Below are 21,379 nucleotides of genomic sequence, written 5' to 3' on the forward strand. Positions count from 1 at the left end.
CCTTGAACAAGGCAGTTAAGCCCACTGTTTCCCGGTTGGTCTCATTATAAATAGGAATTTGTTCTTAACTGACTTGCCTAGTTAAATAAAGGTTAAATAAAAAAATAAAAAAAGGTGCATACTTTGAGAATTGAGCATGATGAATTTAATTATTGAAAATAAATAGTGAACAATTAGTCCACGACTATAACAATATGTTTAAATGGTGATTATTGATAATTATTGATTATTTATGGCCGTTATTTTTTTTAATCCAGCTGTGAGGAGAGACGCGCGCCATGCGTTCCAAACAGGTGTGTTGTTTTCCCGCCCTTTACTGTCGGGATGAAAGGCCAACAGTTAAAACGCCCCGTATCCATTAGTAACCAGTGAAGCGTTACTCACGTTTGGCCGACATTTTAATTTAGCAGCCCCGTGTTTACCTTTCGCAGCTGAGCGCGTATTGCGAGTCAAAGGGCCATCTATAGGTGTACTTTATTAAAGTGTCGATACTCTGTAAACTTCAAAGTGTGTCACGTTAAAAGGGCGTAACTTTGGAAAGGAGACTTACATTTAGTTGAGGTTTAAGATTCGCTCTTCAGTGGGTCATTATCTGTCTCTCTCACCCCAGCAAACTGACCCGTGTCAAGACCACACCGCGACAACTACGATGCTGATTTTACTCCAGCTGATAAATGTATTATTGTTGACCAGCATTGGCTCCACTGATGCTGAGAAACTCTTCCACAGTCGGGATCATTCCGATCTACAGATCCCTTCCTCTCACCAGGCTGAGCTCATAACAGACAAGGATAATGCTGAGGTAAAACTGTTTTTTTCTCTCTCTCTCTCCAAGTGATCAGTATTTTATTAGGTGCAAATGTGATGTTCAGTTATTCAATATATGGCAGATCATACTGTCTGGCAGATTATACATTCACAAGGTCAGAGATGCCGATGTAGTTGTCCATAATGGTTAAGACTGCTTATGATGGATATTCTAATATCTTCAGTAGCGGTTATAAAGGCTTTATGGATGTTAACATAAGTGTGTGGGTTTAACCCCATTACAAGACATGGAGGGTGTTCTGCACCAACATGGTTTAAATCCATTTATTTTATTTCACCTTTATTTAACCAGGTAGGCCAGTTGAGAACAAGTTCTCATTTACAATTGCGACCTGGCCAAGATAAAGCAAAGCAGTTCGACACATACAACAACACAGAGTTACACATGGAGTAAAACAAACATACAGTCAATAATACAGTAGAAAAATAAGTATATATACAATGTGAGCACATGAGGTGAGATAAGGGAGGTAAAGGCAAAAAGGCCATGGTGGCAAAATAAATACAATATAGCAAGTAAAACACTGGAATGGTAGATTTGTAGTAGAAGATAGTGCAAAGTAGAAATAGAGATAATGGGGTGCAAAGGAGCAAAATAAATAAATAAATACAGTAGGGGAAGAGGTAGTTGTTTGGGCTAAATTATAGATGGGCTTTTAGATTAGACCTAATCTAGATTTTGTACATCTACGTTCATAGTTCATCAAAGATGTGTTGCACCACTTAATTTTAAGACTGGATTAGTTCATCTAAAGGTTAAATCACTAAACTATGATCAGTGATACGTGTCCTAATGGATTCACCATAGCAATATGTTGTAATTCTATGGAAACAAACCAGAACTGGTCATTGCTAGCTAGCCAGCAAAGTGACTTTTCACTTCAGGCTAAGGATGAAATTAATTGCACTTTTCTGTCAAATGACTTTAATGGACATGATAAACCACAGGAGATAAAATTGTTAATCACAAAGAAAATAAAGGACATACAAATGACTTTTAAACAGTGGCAGTTTAGATTTAATCCCAAAACTGAATTTAAATTAGTTTTTAAAACAATGGAGCAACAAGATTACATTTGATCTTGGTTTGATTTCAAAATTAAATTCAGTGTAGAAGAAGTATTAGATTGAACACGAGGTTTAAAGTTCAGTGCAACAACATTACTAGATAAACCTTGATTAAACCCAGTTTAAGAGTTAATTCATGTTGGTGCAATCCACCCTGAGTGAATCAAATAGAATCAAACTAAAAATGGGCCAAAGGTCATAAGAGTGTAAACTACATACCTGATAGCATACCAGACTAGAGGAATGTTATCTATACAGACTGGTACCCAGACTAGTGGAATGTTATCTAAACAGACTGGTACCCAGACTAGTGGAATGTTATCTAAACAGACTGGTACCCAGACTAGTGGAATGTTATCTAAACAGACTGGTACCCAGACTAGTGGAATGTTATCTAAACAGACTGGTACCCAGACTAGTGGAATGTTATCTAAACAGACTGGTACCCAGACTAGTGGAATGTTATCTAAACAGACTGGTACCCAGACTAGTGGAATGTTATCTAAACAGACTGGTACCCAGACTAGTGGAATGTTACCTAAACAGACTGGTACCCAGACTAGAGGAATGTTATCTAAACAGACTGGTACCCAGACTAGAGGAATGTTATCTAAACAGACTGGTACCCAGACTAGAGGAATGTTATCTAAACAGACTGGTACCCAGACTAGAGGACTGGTACCCAGACTAGAGGAATGTTATCTAAACAGACTGGTACCCAGACTAGGTTATTACCCGTCAGCTGCTCTAGAGGTGTTAGTTCTACAAGCTGTTTCAACTACATGCCATATTTCCAGCTATTTCTCTCAAGGTATGGCTTCATAAGACCAGTGAACTGGGAGGAGCTCCAGTTTGAAGAATCAACAGGCATTTCTAACGATGAAGACTTTCCTGGGGAGGAAGACCTATCTGGGATACAGGAGGGAGACTCATCGTTGTCATGTGTAGACACTGATGATGATGATGATGAAGACTCTCCAAATCCCACTGAAAGCCAAGCCTTCATCTCAGCTCTCAGAGAGTTCCAGAAGGTATCCGGCCTGTCTGTCACAGGGCTGTTTGATGACGCCACCAAGGCTGCCATGAACAAGCCTAGGTGTGGGGTTCCGGATAAGGAGACTGATGATGCTACTGATGAAGTACACAACTCCACCAGCTCAGCACTTGGAATCAACACCGCCACCTCGCTAACTAACAACACAGACACCTCAGAAGACTCTAACAGTACATTCAGTGGTGTTTTAAATGGCTCTGCTACTGATTACATATTGGACAATAACATATTCACTGGCATTTCTAATGGGACTGATGGAAACTATACAGAGATTGCCAATACATTCAGTGACATTTTTAATAGCACTCTTAGTACCTACAAACATGATATATCTGCCAGTAGCACAACAGAATATTACGACCCAGTAGGTGATACTCTCAATGATTCTGCTATAAACGACACAGAGAATAACAGCAACACACAGAGTCACACAGTGAACGACCCTACCAGTCCTACTGACAGACCTCATCGGAGTCCTCTTCCTACCACTGCTACTGACAGACCTCATCGGAGCCATCCTCCTACCACTGCTACTGACAGACCTCATCAGAGCCCTCCTCCTACCACTGCTACTGACAGACCTCATCAGAGCCCTCCTCCTACCACTGGTACTGACAGACCTCATCGGAGCCGTCTTCCTGCTACTGACAGACCTCATCAGAGCCCTCCTCCTACCACTGCTACTGACAGACCTCATTGGAGCCCTTCTCCTACCACTGCTACTGACAGACCTCATCGGAGCTCTCTTCCTGCTACTGACAGACCTCATCGGAGCCCTCCTCCTACCACTGGTACTGACAGACCTCATCGGAGCCCACCTCCTATCACTGCTACTGACAGACCTCATCGGAGCCCTCTTCCTGCTACTGACAGACCTCATCGGAGCCCTTCTCCAACCACTGGTACTGACAGACCTCATCGGAGCCCTCCTCCTACCACTGCTACTGACAGACCTCATCGGAGCCCTTCTCCTACCACTGCTACTGACAGACCTCATCAGAGCCCTCTTCCTACCACTGCTACTGACAGACCTCATCAGAGTCCTCTTCCCACCATTGCTACTGACAGATCTCATCAGCGTCAGAGCCCTCCGCCTACCACTGCTACTGACAGACCTCATCGGAGCCCTCTTCCTGCTACTGACAGACCTCATCGGAGCCCACCTCCTATCACTGCTACTGACAGACCTCATCGGAGCCCTCTTCCTGCTACTGACAGACCTCATCAGAGCCCTCTTCCTACCACTGCTACTGACAGACCTCATCAGAGCACTCCTCCTACCACTGGTACTGACAGACCTCATCGGAGCCCACCTCCTATCACTGCTACAGACAGACCTCATTGGAGCCCTCTTCCTGCTACTGACAGACCTCATCAGAGCCCTTCTCCTACCACTGGTACTGACAGACCTCATCGGAGCCCTCCTCCTACCACTGCTACTGAGAGACCTCATCGGAGCCCTTCTCCTACCACTGCTACTGACAGACCTCATCAGAGCCCTCTTCCTACCACTGCTACTGACAGACCTCATCAGAGTCCTCTTCCTACCATTGCTACTGACAGACCTCATCAGCGTCAGAGCCCTCCTCCTACCACTGCTACTGACAGACCTCATCGGAGCCCTCTTCCTGCTACTGACAGACCTCATCGGAGCCCACCTCCTATCACTGCTACTGACAGACCTCATCGGAGCCCTCTTCCTGCTACTGACAGACCTCATCAGAGCCCTGTTCCTACCACTGCTACTGACAGACCTCATCAGAGCCCACTTCCTGCTACTGACAGACCTCATCGGAGCCCACCTCCTATCACTGCTACTGACAGACCTCATCGGAGCCCTCTTCCTGCTACTGACAGACCTCATCCAAGCCCTCTTCCTACCACTGCTACTGACAGACCTCATCAGAGCCCTCCTCCTACCACTGGTACTGACAGACCTCATCATAGCCCTCCTCCTACCACTGGTACTGACAGACCTCATCAGAGCTCTCCTCCTACCACTGGTACTGACAGACCTCATCGGAGCCCTTCTCCTACCACTGCTACTGACAGACCTCTTCAGCATCAGAGCCCTCCTCATACCATTGCTACTGACAGACCTCATCAGAGCCCTCCTCTTACCACTGCTACGTTCAGACCTTTTCAGAGCCCTCCTACCACTGCTATTGACAGACCTCATCAGCATCAGAGCCCTCCTACCACTGCTAATGACAGACCTCATCAGAGCCCTCCTCCTACCACTGCTACTGACAGACCTCATCGGAGCCCTCCTATCACTGCTACTGACAGACCTCATCAGAGCCCGCTTCCTGCTACTGACAGACCTCGTCAGAGCCCTCCTCCTACCACTGCTACTGACAGACCTCATCGGAGCCCTCCTCCTACCACTGCTACTGACAGACCTCGTCAGAGCCCTCTTCCTGCTACTGACAGACCTCGTCAGAGCCCTTCTCCTACCACTGCTAATGACAGACCTCATCGGAGCCCTCCTCCTACCACTGCTACTGACAGACCTCATCGGAGCCCTCCTCCAACCATTGCTACTGACAGACCTCATCAGAGCCCTCTTCCTACCACTGCTACTGACAGACCTCATCAGCATCAGAGCCGCGTGGCCTCACTGCTGTCCAAGCGGAGGCAGAAGAGACATGTGGGGAGACGTGCATGGGGAAACATGGCCTTCTCCAAAATGGTGCTGAAGTGGAGGCTGATAGGTGAGAGTTACTATGAGTCTGAAAAGGTAGTGTTACTATGAGGCTGATAAAGGAGGGTTACTCTGAGGCTGATATGTGAGGGTTACTATGAGGCTGATAATGGAGGGTTACTGTGAGGCTGATAAGGGAAGGTTACTATGAGGTTGACAAGGGTGTGTTATTTTGAGGCCGATAGGTGAGGGTTACTATGAGGCTGATAAGGGAGGGTTGCTATGAGGCTGATATGTTAGGGTTACTATGAGGCTGATAATGGATGGTTAATATGAGGCTGATAATGGATGGTTAATATGAGGCTGAAAAGGGAGGGTTACTATGAGACTGATAAGGGAGGGTTACTATGAGGCTGATAATGGAGGGTTACTATGAGGCTGATAGGTGAGGGTTACGATGAGGCTGATAGGTGAGGGTTACTGTGAGGCTGATAGGTGAGGGTTACTATGAGACTGATAGGTGAGGATTACTATGAGGCTGATAATGGAGGGTTACTATGAGACTGATGGGTGAGGGTTACTATGAGGCTGATAGGTGAGGGTTACTATGAGGCTGATAGGTGAGGGTTACTATGAGAATGATAGGTGAGGGTTACTATGAGGCTGATAATGGAGGGTTGCTATGAGACTGATGGGTGAGGGTTACTATGAGGCTGATAGGTGAGGGTTACTATGAGGCTGATAATGGAGGGTTACTATGAGGCTGATAGGTGAGGGTTACTATGAGGCTGATAGGTGAGGGTTACTATGAGAATGATAGGTGAGGGTTACTATGAGGCTGATAATGGAGGGTTGCTATGAGACTGATGGGTGAGGGTTACTATGAGGCTGATAGGTGAGGGTTACTATGAGGCTGATAATGGAGGTTACTATGAGGCTGATAGGTGAGGGTTACTATGAGGCTGATAGGTGAGGGTTACTATGAGAATGATAGGTGAGGGTTACTATGAGGCTGATAATGGAGGGTTGCTATGAGACTGATGGGTGAGGGTTACTATGAGGCTGATAGGTGAGGGTTACTATGAGGCTGATAATGGAGGGTTACTATGAGGCTGATAGGTGAGGGTTACTATGAGGCTGATAGGTGAGGGTTACTATGAGAATGATAGGTGAGGGTTACTATGAGGCTGATAATGGAGGGTTGCTATGAGACTGATGGGTGAGGGTTACTATGAGGCTGATAGGTGAGGGTTACTATGAGTTGTTGTTTGTTGAGCTATGAAGAAATAGAAGAGATAAATACATACAAAGCTTCAGTACATGGTATGTGGGTGGACCCAGGAGTTAAACACACAATCCTGGTATTGCAAGCACCGTGCTTTACCAACTGCGCCATACAGGACCAGAGTCATGTCATATTCAAGAGAGTGTGTGCTGGCCTTTGTTCATTTCTAGGAGAGGGTTACAGCAGTCAGCTGACCATACAGGACCAGAGACATATCATCAGCCTGGCCTTCAGGATGTGGAGCGAGGTGTCTCCTCTGGACTTTGTAGAGGACACATTCTCTCCCCTGGAGTTTGTAGACATCAAACTGGGTTTTGGCACAGGTGGGTCTCGTATTAGCCTGGGTACCAGTCCGTTTCTGCTAATATACCTATCCTTACCAGTCCCTGTAATGCAATGACACAGAGTACAAGGACTGGAATGTTAACAAAAACAGACTGGTACCCAGTCGTGTCTCTCATCCCTTGGTTTAGACAATATTACCTGTGTATTTGGGATGAATGGAATGTTATGAACAAATTGCATCTACTCTAGCCTGTTCCCAGATCTGTATATGCTGTCTTGTTGCCAGCTGGTAGGAAAGCACAAACAGGTCGTGGACCAGTCTTTCATTATACTATATCTTCCCTGAAAAGTTGTCTTTTAAAAAAAAATATCTTTACATTTAGTAGAGGCAATGACGATAGATAGTGTGTCCTTTTCGTTGTGTGTCAACCATGCAGGGAGACACTTGGGATGCAACCAGAAGTTTGATGGTACTGGACAAGAGTTTGCTCACGCCTGGTTCCTGGGAGACGTTCACTTTGATGACGATGAACATTTTACTGCACCTAACACTGGCAGTGGTATCAGCTTGCTCAAAGTGAGTTTGGGACAGGATGTTTTGATTCAAACATGATGGTATCTGTAATATCTGATGGACTTGTGATTTGTGTTGTACCTGCCTGCCTTCCCTGTGTTCATTTATAAGACAAACTACATTCATGTAAATATTAGAAAACCCAGAAAACCTCAGGGCTGAGTGAGAACTATCAGGTAGGAGACAGGTAGCCTAGTGGTTAAATGTCAGGGCTGAGTGAGCACTATCAGGTAGCCTAGTGGTTAAATGTCAGGGCTGAGTGAGAACTATCAGGTAGGAGACAGGTAGCCTAGTGGTTAAATGTCAGGGCTGAGTGAGGACTATCAGGTAGGAGACAGGTAGCCTAAATGTCAGGGCTGAGTGAGAACTATCAGGTAGCCTAGTGGTTAAATGTCAGGGCTGAGTGAGCACTATCAGGTGCCTAGTGGTTAAATGTCAGGGCTGAGTGAGCACTATCAGGTAGCCTAGTGGTTAAATGTCAGGCTGAGTGAGAACTATCAGGTAGGAGACAGGTAGCCTAGTGGTTAAATGTCAGGGCTGAGTGAGGACTATCAGGTAGGAGACAGGTAACCTAGTGGTTAAATGTCAGGGCTGAGTGCGCACTATCAGGTAGCCTAGTGGTTAAATGTCAGGGCTGAGTGAGAACTATCAGGTAGCCTAGTGGTTAAATGTCAGGGCTGAGTGAGCACTATCAGGTAGCCTAGTGGTTAAATGTCAGGGCTGAGTGAGAACTATCAGGTAGGAGACAGGTAGCCTAGTGGTTAAATGTCAGGGCTGAGTGAGGACTATCAGGTAGGAGACAGGTAGCCTAAATGTCAGGGCTGAGTGAGAACTATCAGGTAGCCTAGTGGTTAAATGTCAGGGCTGAGTGAGCACTATCAGGTGCCTAGTGGTTAAATGTCAGGGCTGAGTGAGAACTATCAGGTAGGAGACAGGTAGCCTAGTGGTTAAATGTCAGGGCTGAGTGAGGACTATCAGGTAGGAGACAGGTAACCTAGTGGTTAAATGTCAGGGCTGAGTGCGCACTATCAGGTAGCCTAGTGGTTAAATGTCAGGGCTGAGTGAGAACTATCAGGTAGCCTAGTGGTTAAATGTCAGGGCTGAGTGAGCACTATCAGGTAGCCTAGTGGTTAAATGTTAGGGCTGAGTGAGCTCTATCAGGTAGCCTAGTGGTTAAATGTCAGGGCTGAGTGAGCACTATCAGGTAGCCTAGTGGTTAAATGTCAGGGCTGAGTGAGAACTATCAGGTAGCCTAGTGGTTAAATGTCAGGGCTGAGTGAGCACTATCAGGTAGCCTAGTGGTTAAATGTTAGGGCTGAGTGAGCTCTATCAGGTAGCCTAGTGGTTAAATGTCAGGGCTAAGTGAGAACTATCAGGTAGCCTAGTGGTTAAATGTCAGGGCTGAGTGAGCACTATCAGGTAGCCTAGTGGTTAAATGTCAGGGCTGAGTGGGGACTATCAGGTAGGAGACAGGTAACCTAGTGGTTAAATGTCAGGGCTGAGTGCGCACTATCAGGTAGCCTAGTGGTTAAATGTCAGGGCTGAGTGAGAACTATCAGGTAGCCTAGTGGTTAAATGTCAGGGCTGAGTGAGCACTATCAGGTAGCCTAGTGGTTAAATGTTAGGGCTGAGTGAGCTCTATCAGGTAGCCTAGTGGTTAAATGTCAGGGCTGAGTGAGCACTATCAGGTAGCCTAGTGGTTAAATGTCAGGGCTGAGTGAGAACTATCAGGTAGCCTAGTGGTTAAATGTCAGGGCTGAGTGAGCACTATCAGGTAGCCTAGTGGTTAAATGTTAGGGCTGAGTGAGCTCTATCAGGTAGCCTAGTGGTTAAATGTCAGGGCTAAGTGAGAACTATCAGGTAGCCTAGTGGTTAAATGTCAGGGCTGAGTGAGCACTATCAGGTAGCCTAGTGGTTAAATGTCAGGGCTGAGTGAGCACTATCAGGTAGCCTAGTGGTTAAATGTCAGGGCTGAGTGAGCACTATCAGGTAGCCTAGTGGTTAATGTCAGGGCTGAGTGAGAACTATCAGGTAGCCTAGTGGTTAAATGTCAGGGCTGAGTGAGAACTATCAGGTAGCCTAGTGGTTAAATGTCAGGGCTGAGTGAGCACTACCAGGTAGCCTAGTGGTTAAATGTCAGGGCTGAGTGAGAACTATCAGGTAGCCTAGTGGTTAAATGTCAAGGCTGAGTGAGCACTATCAGGTAGCCTAGTAGTTAAAAGTCAGGGCTGAGTGAGAACTATCAGGTAGCCTAGTGGTTAAATGTCAGGGCTGAGAGAGAACTATCAGGTAGCCTAGTGGTTAAATGTCAGGGCTGAGTGAGCACTACCAGGTAGCCTAGTGGTTAAATGTCAGGGCTGAGTGAGAACTATCAGGTAGCCTAGTGGTTAAATGTCAGGGCTGAGTGAGAACTATCAGGTAGCCTAGTGGTTTGGCCAGTACCTGAAAAGTGAATGGTTTGAGTCCCCAAGTCGACTAGGGGAAAAATCTGTCAGTGTGCCCTTAGTCAAGGTACTTAACCCTAATTGCTCCTGTAAATTAGTCAAATGTAATTAACCCTGAATACTACCGTTGTTTTTCCATCTGTCAGGTGGCAGTGCATGAGATAGGCCATGTCCTGGGCCTGCCTCACATCTACAGGACTGGTTCCATTATGCAACCCAGTTACCTGCCCCAGGAATCAGGCTTCGAGATAAACTGGATGGACAGGAAGGCCATACAGCACCTCTATGGTAGGAGAGAGCCACTGTATGTGAAAGTTGTGGAACAATTACCACCTAGTGGACAAAACAGGAATATACAGCCTGCCTACCTACCTATACCTGCTTACCTACCATCTATCTGTCTGTCTGTCTGTCTGGCTGCCTGGCTTCTACGGGACTGTAAGGTTCAACACATCGGTCTGTTTCCTTCTAGGGGGCTGTAAGGTTCAACACATTGTCTGGTCTGTTTCCTTCTAGGGGGCTGTAAGGTTCAACACATTGTCTGGTCTGTTTCCCTCTAGGGGGCTGTAAGGCTCAACACATTGTCTGGTCTGTTTCCTTCTACGGGACTGTAAGGTTCAACACATCGGTCTGTTTCCTTCTAGGGGGCTGTAAGGTTCAACACATTGTCTGGTCTGTTTCCCTCTAGGGGGCTGTAAGGCTCAACACATTGTCTGGTCTGTTTCCTTCTAGGGGACTGTAAGGTTCAACACATTGTCTGGTCTGTTTCCCTCTAGGGGACTGTAAGGTTCAACACATTGTCTGGTCTGTTTCCCTCTAGGGGACTGTAAGGTTCAACACATTGTCTGGTCTGTTTCCTTCTAGGGGACTGTAAGGTTCAACACATTGTCTGGTCTGTTTCCTTCTAGGGGACTGTAATGTTCAACACATCGGTCTGTTTCCTTCTAGGGGACTGTAAGGTTCAACACATTGTCTGGTCTGTTTCCCTCTAGGGGACTGTAAGGTTCAACACATTGTCTGGTCTGTTTCCCTCTAGGGGACTGTAAGGTTCAACACATTGTCTGGTTTGTTTCCCTCTAGGGGGCTGTAAGGTTCAACACATTGTCTGGTCTGTTTCCCTCTAGGGGACTGTAAGGTTCAACACATTGTCTGGTCTGTTTCCCTCTAGGGGACTGTAAGGTTCAACACATTGGTCTGTTTCCTTCTAGGGGGCTGTAAGGTTCAACACATTGGTTTGTTTCCCTCTAGGGGACTGTAAGGTTCAACACATTGGTCTGTTTCCTTCTAGGGGGCTGTAAGGTTCAAAACAGTGTCTGGTCTGTTTCCTTCTAGGGGACTGTAAGGTTCAACACATTGTCTGGTCTGTTTCCCTCTAGGGAGGTTCAACACATTGTCTGGTCTGTTTCCCTCTAGGGGACTGTAAGGTTCAACACATTGTCTGGTTTGTTTCCCTCTAGGGGGCTGTAAGGTTCAACACATTGTCTGGTCTGTTTCCCTCTAGGGAGGTTCAACACATTGTCTGGTTTGTTTCCCTCTAGGGGGCTGTAAGGTTCAATACATTGTCTGGTCTGTTTCCCTCTAGGGAGGTTCAACACATTGTCTGGTTTGTTTCCCTCTAGGGGGCTGTAAGGTTCAATACATTGTCTGGTCTGTTTCCTTCTAGGGGGCTGTAAGGTTCAATACATTGTCTGGTCTGTTTCCCTCTAGGGGGCTGTAAGGGCCAGTTCAACACATTGTCTGGTCTGTTTCCCTCTAGGGGGCTGTAAGGGCCAGTTCAACACATTGTCTGGTCTGTTTCCCTCTAGGGCACTGTAAGGGCCAGTTCAACACATTGTCTGGTCTGTTTCCCTCTAGGGGGCTGTAAGGGCCAGTTCAACACAGTGTTTGACTGGATCAGGAAGGAGCGAACCCAGTACGGTGAGGTGGTGATCCGTTTCAACACCTACTTCATGAGGGACGGTTGGTACTGGCTCTATGAGAACAGGTAAAAATGGACAAATAATGACAATCTTAAAGTTGACCTTTCCGTTAGTCAGCACCTCTTCAACGACTTCGGGTGTGTGTCAATTAATTCCTACAGACCAACAACTATATATGTATATTTTGAAAACAATGAGATAGACTTCATTATAAAAAGTATGGAAAAGAGGTTGAAATATTTATATATATATACAGTACCAGTCAAAAGTTTTTGAACACCTACTCATTCAAGGATTTTTGTTTAGTTTTACTATTTCCTATGTTGTAGAATAATAGTGAAGACATCAAAACTATGAAATAACACATATGGAATCATGTGCCAACTTGAGGCCTGTTATTGTGAAGTGGAAACCTCTAAGAGTAATAACGGCTAAGCCGCAAAGTGGTAGGCCACTCAAGCTCACAGAACGGGACCAGCGAGTGCTGAAACACGTAAAAATCGCCTGTCCTTGGTTACAACACTCACTACCGAGTTCTAAACTGCCTCTGGAAGCAACATCAGCACAAGAACTGTTCTTCAGAAATGGGTTTCCATGGCCGAGCAGCCACACACAAGCCTAAGATCACCATGCGCAATGTCAAGCGTCGGCTGGAGTGGTGTAAAGCTCGCCACCATTGGACTCTTAAGCAGTGGAAACGCGTTCTCTGGAGTGATGAATCACGCTTCACCATCTGGCAGTCCGACGGACTAATCTGGGTTTGGCGGATGCCAGGAGTACGCTACCTGCCCCAATGCATAGTGCCAACTGTAAAGTTTGGTGGAAGAGGAATAATGGTCTGGGGATGTTTTTCATGGTTCGGGCCCCTTAGTTCCAATCAAGGAAAATCTTAACGCTACAGCATACAATGACATTCTAGATGATTCCGTTCTTCCAACGTCATGGCAACAGTTTGGGGAAGGCCCTTTCCTGTTTCAGCATGACAATGCCCCCGTGCACAAAGCGAGGTCCATACAGAAATGGTTTGCTGAGATCGGTGTGGAAGAACTTGAAGGCCTGTACAGAGCCCTGACCTCAACCCCATCGAACACCTTTGGGTTGAATTGGAACGCCAAATGCGAGCCAGGCCTAATCGCCCAAAATCAGTGCCCGACCTCACTAATTCTAATGTGGTTGAATGGAAGTCAGTCCCCGCAGCAATGTTCCAACATCTAGTGGAAAACCTTCCCAGAAGAGGGGAGGCTGTTATAGCAGCAAAGGGGGAACCAACTCCATATTAATGCCCAGGGTTTTGGAATGAGATGTTGAACGAGCAGGTGTCCACATACTTTTGGTCATGTAGTTTATGTACAATTACATTCATTATGTTGTATACACATTCCCAAAAATATAAAGATAAACATCTGCATTTTTCAAAATGCACGTAAGTATATGGTTCTTCATTGAGAAGGTTCAAATCATTCCTCTCTCTGTATGAGGACAGGACCAACCGAACCCGCTATGGTGACCCGGTGGCTCTTCAGGTGGGCTGGCACGGCATACCCACCGACGGGGTAGACGCATGTGTTCACGTGTGGAACAGGAACACTGATGCTGTCTACTTCTTTAAAGGTAATGGAACTGACTACAGTAAACCTCTATCTCTCTCTGTCTCTCTCTCTCTTTCTCTCTCTGTCTGTCTCTGTCTCTCTCTCTCTCTGTGTCTCTCGCTCTCTCTCTCTCTCTCTCTCTCTCTCTCTGTCTATTTGTCTTGACTGTGTTTCCATCTGTTAGAGGCTTGAGTCTCCCTCTTGACTGTGTTTCCATCTGTTAGAGGCTTGAGTCTCCCTCTTGACTGTGTTTCCATCTGTAGGAGGCTTGATCTCCCTCTTGACTGTGTTTCCATCTGTTGGAGGCTTGAGTCTCCCTTTTGACTGTGTTTCCATCTGTTAGAGGCTTGAGTCTCCCTCTTGACTGTGTTTCCATCTGTTAGAGGCTTGAGTCTCCCTCTTGACTGTGTTTCCATCTGTTGGAGGCTTGAGTCTCCCTCTTGACTGTGTTTCCATCTGTTAGAGGCTTGAGTCTCCCTCTTGACTGTGTTTCCATCTGTTAGAGGCTTGAGTCTCCCTCTTGATTGTGTTTCCATCTGTTGGAGGCTTGAGTCTCCCTCTTGACTGTGTTTCCATCTGTTAGAGGCTTGAGTCTCCCTCTTGACTGTGTTTCCATCTGTTAGAGGCTTGAGTCTCCCTCTTGACTGTGTTTCCATCTGTTAGAGGCTTGAGTCTCCCTCTTGACTGTGTTTCCATCTGTTGGAGGCTTAAGTCTCCCTCTTGACTGTGTTTCCATCTGTTAGAGGCTTGAGTCCCTCTCTTGACTGTGTTTCCATCTGTTAGAGGATTGAGTCTCCCTCTTGACTGTGTTTCCATCTGTTAGAGGCTTGAGTCCCTCTCTTGACTGTGTTTCCATCTGTTAGAGGCTTGAGTCTTCCTCTTTACTGTGTTTCCATCTGTTAGAGGCTTGAGTCTCCCTCTTGAATGTGTTTCCATCTGTAGGAGGCTTGATCTCCCTCTTGACTGTGTTTCCATCTGTTAGAGGCTTAAGTCTCCCTCTTGACTGTGTTTCCATCTGTTAGAGGCTTGAGTCTCCCTCTTGACTGTGTTTCCATCTGTTAGAGGCTTGAGTCTCCCTCTTGACTGTGTTTCCATCTGTTAGAGGCATGAGTCTCTTTCTTGACTGTGTTTCCATCTGTTAGAGGCTTGAGTCTCCCTCTTGACTGTGTTTCCATCAGTTAGAGGCTTGAGTCTCCCTCTTGACTGTGTTTCCATCTGTTAGAGGCTTGAGTCTCCCTCTTGACTGTGTTTCCATCTGTAGGAGGCTTGATCTCCCTCTTGACTGTGTTTCCATCTGTAGGAGGCTTGAGTCTCCCTCTTCACTGTGTTTCCATCAGTTAGAGGCTTGAGTCTCCCTCTTGACTGTGTTTCCATCTGTTAGAGGCTTGAGTCTCCCTCTTGACTGTGTTTCCATCTGTTAGAGGCTTGAGTCTCCCTCTTGACTGTGTTTCCATCTGTTAGAGGCTTGAGTCTCCCTCTTGACTGTGTTTCCATCTGTTAGAGGCTTGAGTCTCCCTCTTGACTGTGTTTCCATCTGTAGGAGGCTTGAAACCCTCTTGACGTTCAACTCTGGCTGTAAATCGTTATCCAGACCTACTCTATCATATGGCTGTTTTAATTGATTATTTTTAGTTTCGTTTTTTTTATTTTTTATGTATATCTCCTTGTGTACGCTAGGCACCCAGTACTGGAGGTATGACGATGACAATGACCAGGTGTTGACAGTGGACCCTGAAGGACACCTCTACCCTAGACTCATCTCTGAGGGGTTCCCAGGGGTGCCCAGTCCTATAGACACAGCCTTCTATGACAGGAGGGACTACCACATCTACTTCTTCAAGGGCACTTATGTAAGTCATTAACATATCGTTGATTAGCCATATGTCATTAACATATCGTTGATTAGCCATATGTCATTAACATATCGTTGATTAGCCATATGTCAGTAACATATTGCTGATTAGCCATATGTCATTAACATATTGTTGATTAGCCATATGTCATTAACATATTGTGGATTAGCCATATGTCATTAACATGTTGTGGATTAGCCATATGTCAGTAACATATTGCTGATTAGCCATATGTCATTAACATATTGTTGATTAGCCATATGTCATTAACATATTGTGGATTAGCCATATGTCATTAACATATTGTTGACTAGCCATATGTCATTAACATATTGTTGACTAGCCATATGTCATTAACATATTGTGGATTAGCCATATGTCATTAACATGTTGTGGATTAGCCATATGTCATTAACATGTTGTGGATTAGCCATATGTCATTAACATATTGTTGACTAGCCATATGTCATTAACATATTGTTGACTAGCCATATGTCATTAACATATTGTGGATTAGCCATATGTCATTTGCATATTGTGGATTAGCCATATGTCATTTGCATATTGTGGATTAGCCATATGTCATTAACATGTTGTTGATAAGCCATATGTCATTAACATATTGTGGATTTATGTTTTATGTTCTTTATTAATCTCCTTCCTGTTTGTTTTTCATTTATCTGCCTGATTTGGTTGTTTAAATGCAAAGTGTTTAGTGATTTTAAAAGCACTTTAAATAAAGATTAATTTGTTACATTTGAAATGTTCCTCAGCAGATCTCTCACCATAAAACCAGTTCTGTAAAGGCTACATCATCCTCCACAGAGTTTAAACATTCCTCCTTTAGGGGAAGGGGAAAAAATGCATGAATCAGTTGTTAAAACACGACACGTGAAAATATTGTGTTCCTCAGAAAATCCCCGTCGGAGTTGTTTGTTTTGATAAATTTATGATTTTCCATCTTGTTGTTTAGTACATTTATCACCAGCCTCATACATTTTTTTCAGCAGTTCTTTATTTTGTTCTTCCTCCTGTCATCTAAATATGTAAATATGTTCCTTACAGGTGTATGTGTTCGACGTGACAGCCAACAGCTTGGCCCCAGGCTTCCCAAGGAAGATCACAGCTGTGTTCCCAGCAGTAACGTCTGGGGATCACCCGGGCGGTAACATAGACGCCGCCTACTTCTCCTATACACACAACGCTGTCTTTCTGTTCAAGGATACACAGTTCTGGAGGGTGGTGGGGAGAAGCAGAGACCGCTGGAGGAGACCGTCGCTGCCACGCAACGGCCTGCTGCCACGCAGGAAGGTGGAGGAACAGTGGTTTGACATTTGTAACGTTCACTCCTCGGCTCTGAAAGTGGCTCGTCGCTGAGAGGGGGGGCTATGAGGGAACTGTGGGATTAGGGGATCCTGGACCGAGATCGGTCTGCACTCTTACCAACTCCAAACATGACACTGAGTGAGGAGCACAGACTGGCCCTGTGGCTATGACAACAGAGTACCCAAAGTGACCGCTGGTTGACTAGGAATCTGACTTATATCCATTATATTATAAGATGTATTAGTCTACAACACATTTCATTCATTATGATAACTATTGTTAACTATTATCAACCTTATACATGTCAACAATATATATTTAGTTGTTTCAAAGACATTGTTGTTATTTTAATAGTTTACACATAGGTTGTTGAAGACAATAATGCCTTTTGGAATGTTCTTTCTTATTTTTTTCTATGTTGTAAACGTTTTATTTATATAAAATCAGTTGTATTATATGGACTGAATTTAATTGACAAAAACAAACTCTGAAAACGCAGTTTTTTATTAGGCTGAGATCAGAAACATGTTCCCTATTAAAGATTTGTAACAACCACAAAAAATGCTGCTGTTGTCTTTGTGTGATTGGCTTCATTTATCAATACCACAGAACACATTCTGGAATGATTGATTTGTGAAATCTCTATGGTAACAGCAAATTCTAAACACGGGGATATTTGTTTTCTGGTAAAATAATCAATAGGATGGCTGATTTTGTAAGATTTTATAAAGTTAAAATTGTCATTTGAATATCACTGTTTCACTTTTTAGTGCCATTAAACTCTGTCTCTATTCAAACAGTTTTTTTTAGCAAGTATTCCTGCACAATACAGAAGGTAGGGTTAGCCGTATATTCAATTTATCACCATTTTTATGGAATTACTTTTGTGCCTTTATTATCAAGCAAACCTTTTGAATTCGAGAACAAAATTGTTAGTATTGCAAACAAAAAATAATGATATTGAAGCAAAACATGAACTCACACTACATTGTCAGGTGTCCAAGTAAAGGTCGGTGTTTGAAAGCAACTTGGAATCGAAGAAAGCACCGAAACCACTGAAAAATCTGTGGAATCTCGCATTTTACGATACACAAGTTGAAAAACCACGTAATCAAACGAAGGTTTCGGACGGTCATTGATCACGTGATAATGCTACCTTGAAACGAGCATCGGTACGTTGTGTTCGGATCAGTAGTGCTTTGAAAACTGCATCGGAGATCCTGTATCAATCGTCCCATCACTAGGGATCGCCATCACCACAGCAGCCTAACTACAACGGCTTGGCGATGATGTGTAGCTCAGACTCCAAGCCAAACTCTACAGAGTCCAGCCCCTGGATACTTCATCTGTAGCCCTCTGCTTCATCTGGTCCATTTTCATTCCCCTCCTGGATCCTTCATCTGTAGCCCTCTGCTTCATCTGGTCCATTTTCATTCCCCTCCTGGGTCCTTCATCTGTAGCCCTCTGCTTCATCTGGTCCATTTTCATTCCCCTCCTGGGTCCTTCATCTGTAGCCCTCTGCTTCATCTGGTCCATTTTCATTCCCCTCCTGGGTCCTTCATCTGTAGCCCTCTGCTTCATCTGGTCCATTTTCATTCCCCTCCTGGATCCTTCATCTGTAGCCCTCTGCTTCATCTGGTCCATTTTCATTCCCCTCGTGGGTCCTTCATCTGTAGCCCTCTGCTTCATCTGGTCCCTTTTCATTCCCCTCCTGGATCCTTCATCTACAGCCTTCAACATCATCCGGTATGAACATCCTTTTCTGACTGAAATATGATTCTCTCAAGGTTGCTTTGATGTCCAAAAGATTTCAAATCGTAATTTTGTGATATGTAACTTTTAAGTTGCATATAATTGAACATATCTACATCGGTCAGTCCAAAATTATTTTTGAATTACGTCACGGAAATACATGTATTTCCTGTCACGGTTTCTATGCATTTCCTCAATAAATATTCTACAAACATTTCAATGTTTTGTCCTCAATTTGAACTCCACTGTGAACACTAGTATGCCAGAGAGTAGCACTTAAATGTGAATACTGGTGTAGGCTTCAGCTACAGGGCTAGGAGTAGAGGTGGTTCAGAGAGAACACAAGGCTTCAGCTACAGGGCTAGGAGTAGAGGTGGTTCAGAGAGAACACAAGGCTTCAGCTACAGGGCTAGGAGTAGAGGTGGTTCAGAGAGAGACAAGGCTTCGGCTACAGGGCTAGGAGTAGAGGTGGTTCAGAGAGAACACAAGGCTTCAGCTACAGGGCTAGGAGTAGAGGTGGTTCAGAGAGAGAACACAAGGCTTCAGCTACAGGGCTAGGAGTAGAGGTGGTTCAGAGAGAGAACACAAGGCTTCAGCTACAGGGCTATGAGTAGAGGTGGTTCAGAGAGAGAACACAAGGCTTCGGCGACAGGGCTAGGAGTAGAGGTGGTTCAGAGACAACACAAGGGCTACATCCCACTTCTCCACCCTTCTCCTGAAGTGTGCACTTGAACACACCTAGGATAGGTGTGGATGCATTGGCAGGAAGGAGTTTCCAGCATTGCTAAATCCATGCAAGTAGGTGTGTGGGTGCACACTTTGGGAGAAGGGTTGTGAATCGAGATGTAATTCACTCAGTAGCATGACTTTTAGGTCAAACTCATATTGGTTCTGCCTATGAGGAGAATCAGTGCCAAGTAATGACTTGTATTGACTTGCAACCATAGAGTTTGATACTGTGCTTTTACATCTGCATTGCTTGCTGTTTGGGGTTTTAGGCTGGGTTTCTGGCTGATGTAAAAGGGGCTTTATAAATAAATGTGATTGATTGACTGTAGACACTATCTACCTCCATGCTTCTGACCATATAGTTAGATACTGTAGATAGATACTACCTCCATGCTTCCAACCATAGAGTTAGATATTATAGATACTATCTACCTCCATGCTTCCAACCATAGAGTTAGATATTATAGACACTATCTACCTCCATGCTTCCAACCATAGAGTTAGATATTATAGACACTATCTACATCCATGCTTCCAACCATAGAGTTAGATATTATAGACACTATCTACCTCCATGCTTCCAACCATAGAGTTAGATATTATAGACACTATCTACCTCCATGCTTCCAACCATAGTGTTAGATACTGTAGATAGATACTACCTCCATGCTTCCAACCATAGAGTTAGATACTGTAGATAGATACTACCTCCATGCTTCCAACCATAGAGTTAGTTATTATAGATACTATCTACCTCCATGCTTCCAACCATAGAGTTAGATACTGTAGATAGATACTACCTCCATGCTTCCAACCATAGAGTTAGATATTATAGATACTATCTACCTCCATGCTTCCAACCATAGAGTTAGATACTGTAGATAGATACTACCTCCATGCTTCCAACCATAGAGTTAGATATTATAGATACTATCTACCTCCATGCTTCCAACCATAGAGTTAGATACTGTAGATAGATACTACCTCCATGCTTCCAACCATAGAGTTAGATATTATAGATACTATCTACCTCCATGCTTCCAACCATAGAGTTAGATACTGTAGATAGATACTACCTCCATGCTTGCAACCTCCACCTCCTATCTATCCAAGTAGCAGTAGGACTACCTAATACAGGATACCAACCTCCACCTATCTATCCAAGTAGCAGTAGGACTACCTAATATAGGATACCAACCTCCACCTCCTATCTATCCAAGTAGCAGTAGGCCTACCTAATATAGGATACCAACCTCCACCTCCTATCTATCCAAGTAGAAGTAGGTTTACCAGGGAATTTATTGAAAGTTCCCGGAATTTTGCAACCCTAATCAAAATACACTGTTTTGCAATGGTCTACAGTAGCCTCAACAGCACTCTGTAGAGTAGCACCATGGTGTAGCCGGAGCACAGCTAGCTTCTGTCCTCCTCTGGGTACATTGACTTCAATACAGAACCTAGGAGGCTCATGGTTCTCACCCCCTTCCATAGACTTACACAGTAACTGTGACAACTTCCGAAGGATGTCTTCCAACCTATCAGAGCTCTTGCAGCATGAACTGACGTTGTCCACCCAATCAAAGGATCAGACAATTAATCTAGTACTGAAAGCATAAGCTACTGCTAGCTAGCACTGTAGTTCATAAAATGTGGTGAGTAGTTTGCTCAAAGAGAGAGAAAGACACTAGTTGAACAGTTTTGAACAAAGTAGCAAGAGAGAGAGTAACTCTTTTTCACTTTCAGTTTCACTTACTTAGCTAGCAAATGCAGCTAGCTTATTTAGCCTACTTAAACACCCTGCTCAAACAGAGAGATGCTACGTTAGCTAGCTGGCTATGACTATTCAAAACGACACTGGAACTCTTCCAAGTCGAGGTAAGTGGGAGTAGACGTAGCAGTGAAAAGTGGAGTGAGATCCTCGTTGACCCTCCGGAGGACCTTGAACGGCCCCCACAAACTGGGGGCTCAGCTTCTTACAGGACAGGCAGAGTGGGAGGTTCCTGGTGGAGATCCAGATGCGATCACCAGG

General features: G+C 44.7%; 1 protein-coding gene across 1 annotated transcript; it reads left to right on the forward strand.

The window, feature by feature from the left end:
- Window positions 1-45: 45 nt before the first annotated feature.
- On the forward strand, window positions 46-17,417 carry mmp21 (matrix metallopeptidase 21). The gene is made up of 9 exons (XM_045701160.1): window positions 46-802; window positions 2,694-5,664; window positions 7,050-7,202; window positions 7,602-7,741; window positions 10,329-10,470; window positions 12,037-12,166; window positions 13,585-13,712; window positions 15,368-15,540; window positions 16,609-17,417. Exons 1-9 carry the CDS (start codon window positions 650-652, stop codon window positions 16,918-16,920), a joined length of 4,302 nt encoding a protein of 1,433 aa, XP_045557116.1. The 5' UTR covers window positions 46-649; the 3' UTR covers window positions 16,921-17,417.
- The last annotated feature ends 3,962 nt before the right edge of the window (window positions 17,418-21,379 follow it).

Source organism: Salmo salar, chromosome ssa18, assembly GCF_905237065.1.
Source record: "Salmo salar chromosome ssa18, Ssal_v3.1, whole genome shotgun sequence".
Taxonomy (NCBI): domain Eukaryota; kingdom Metazoa; phylum Chordata; class Actinopteri; order Salmoniformes; family Salmonidae; genus Salmo; species Salmo salar.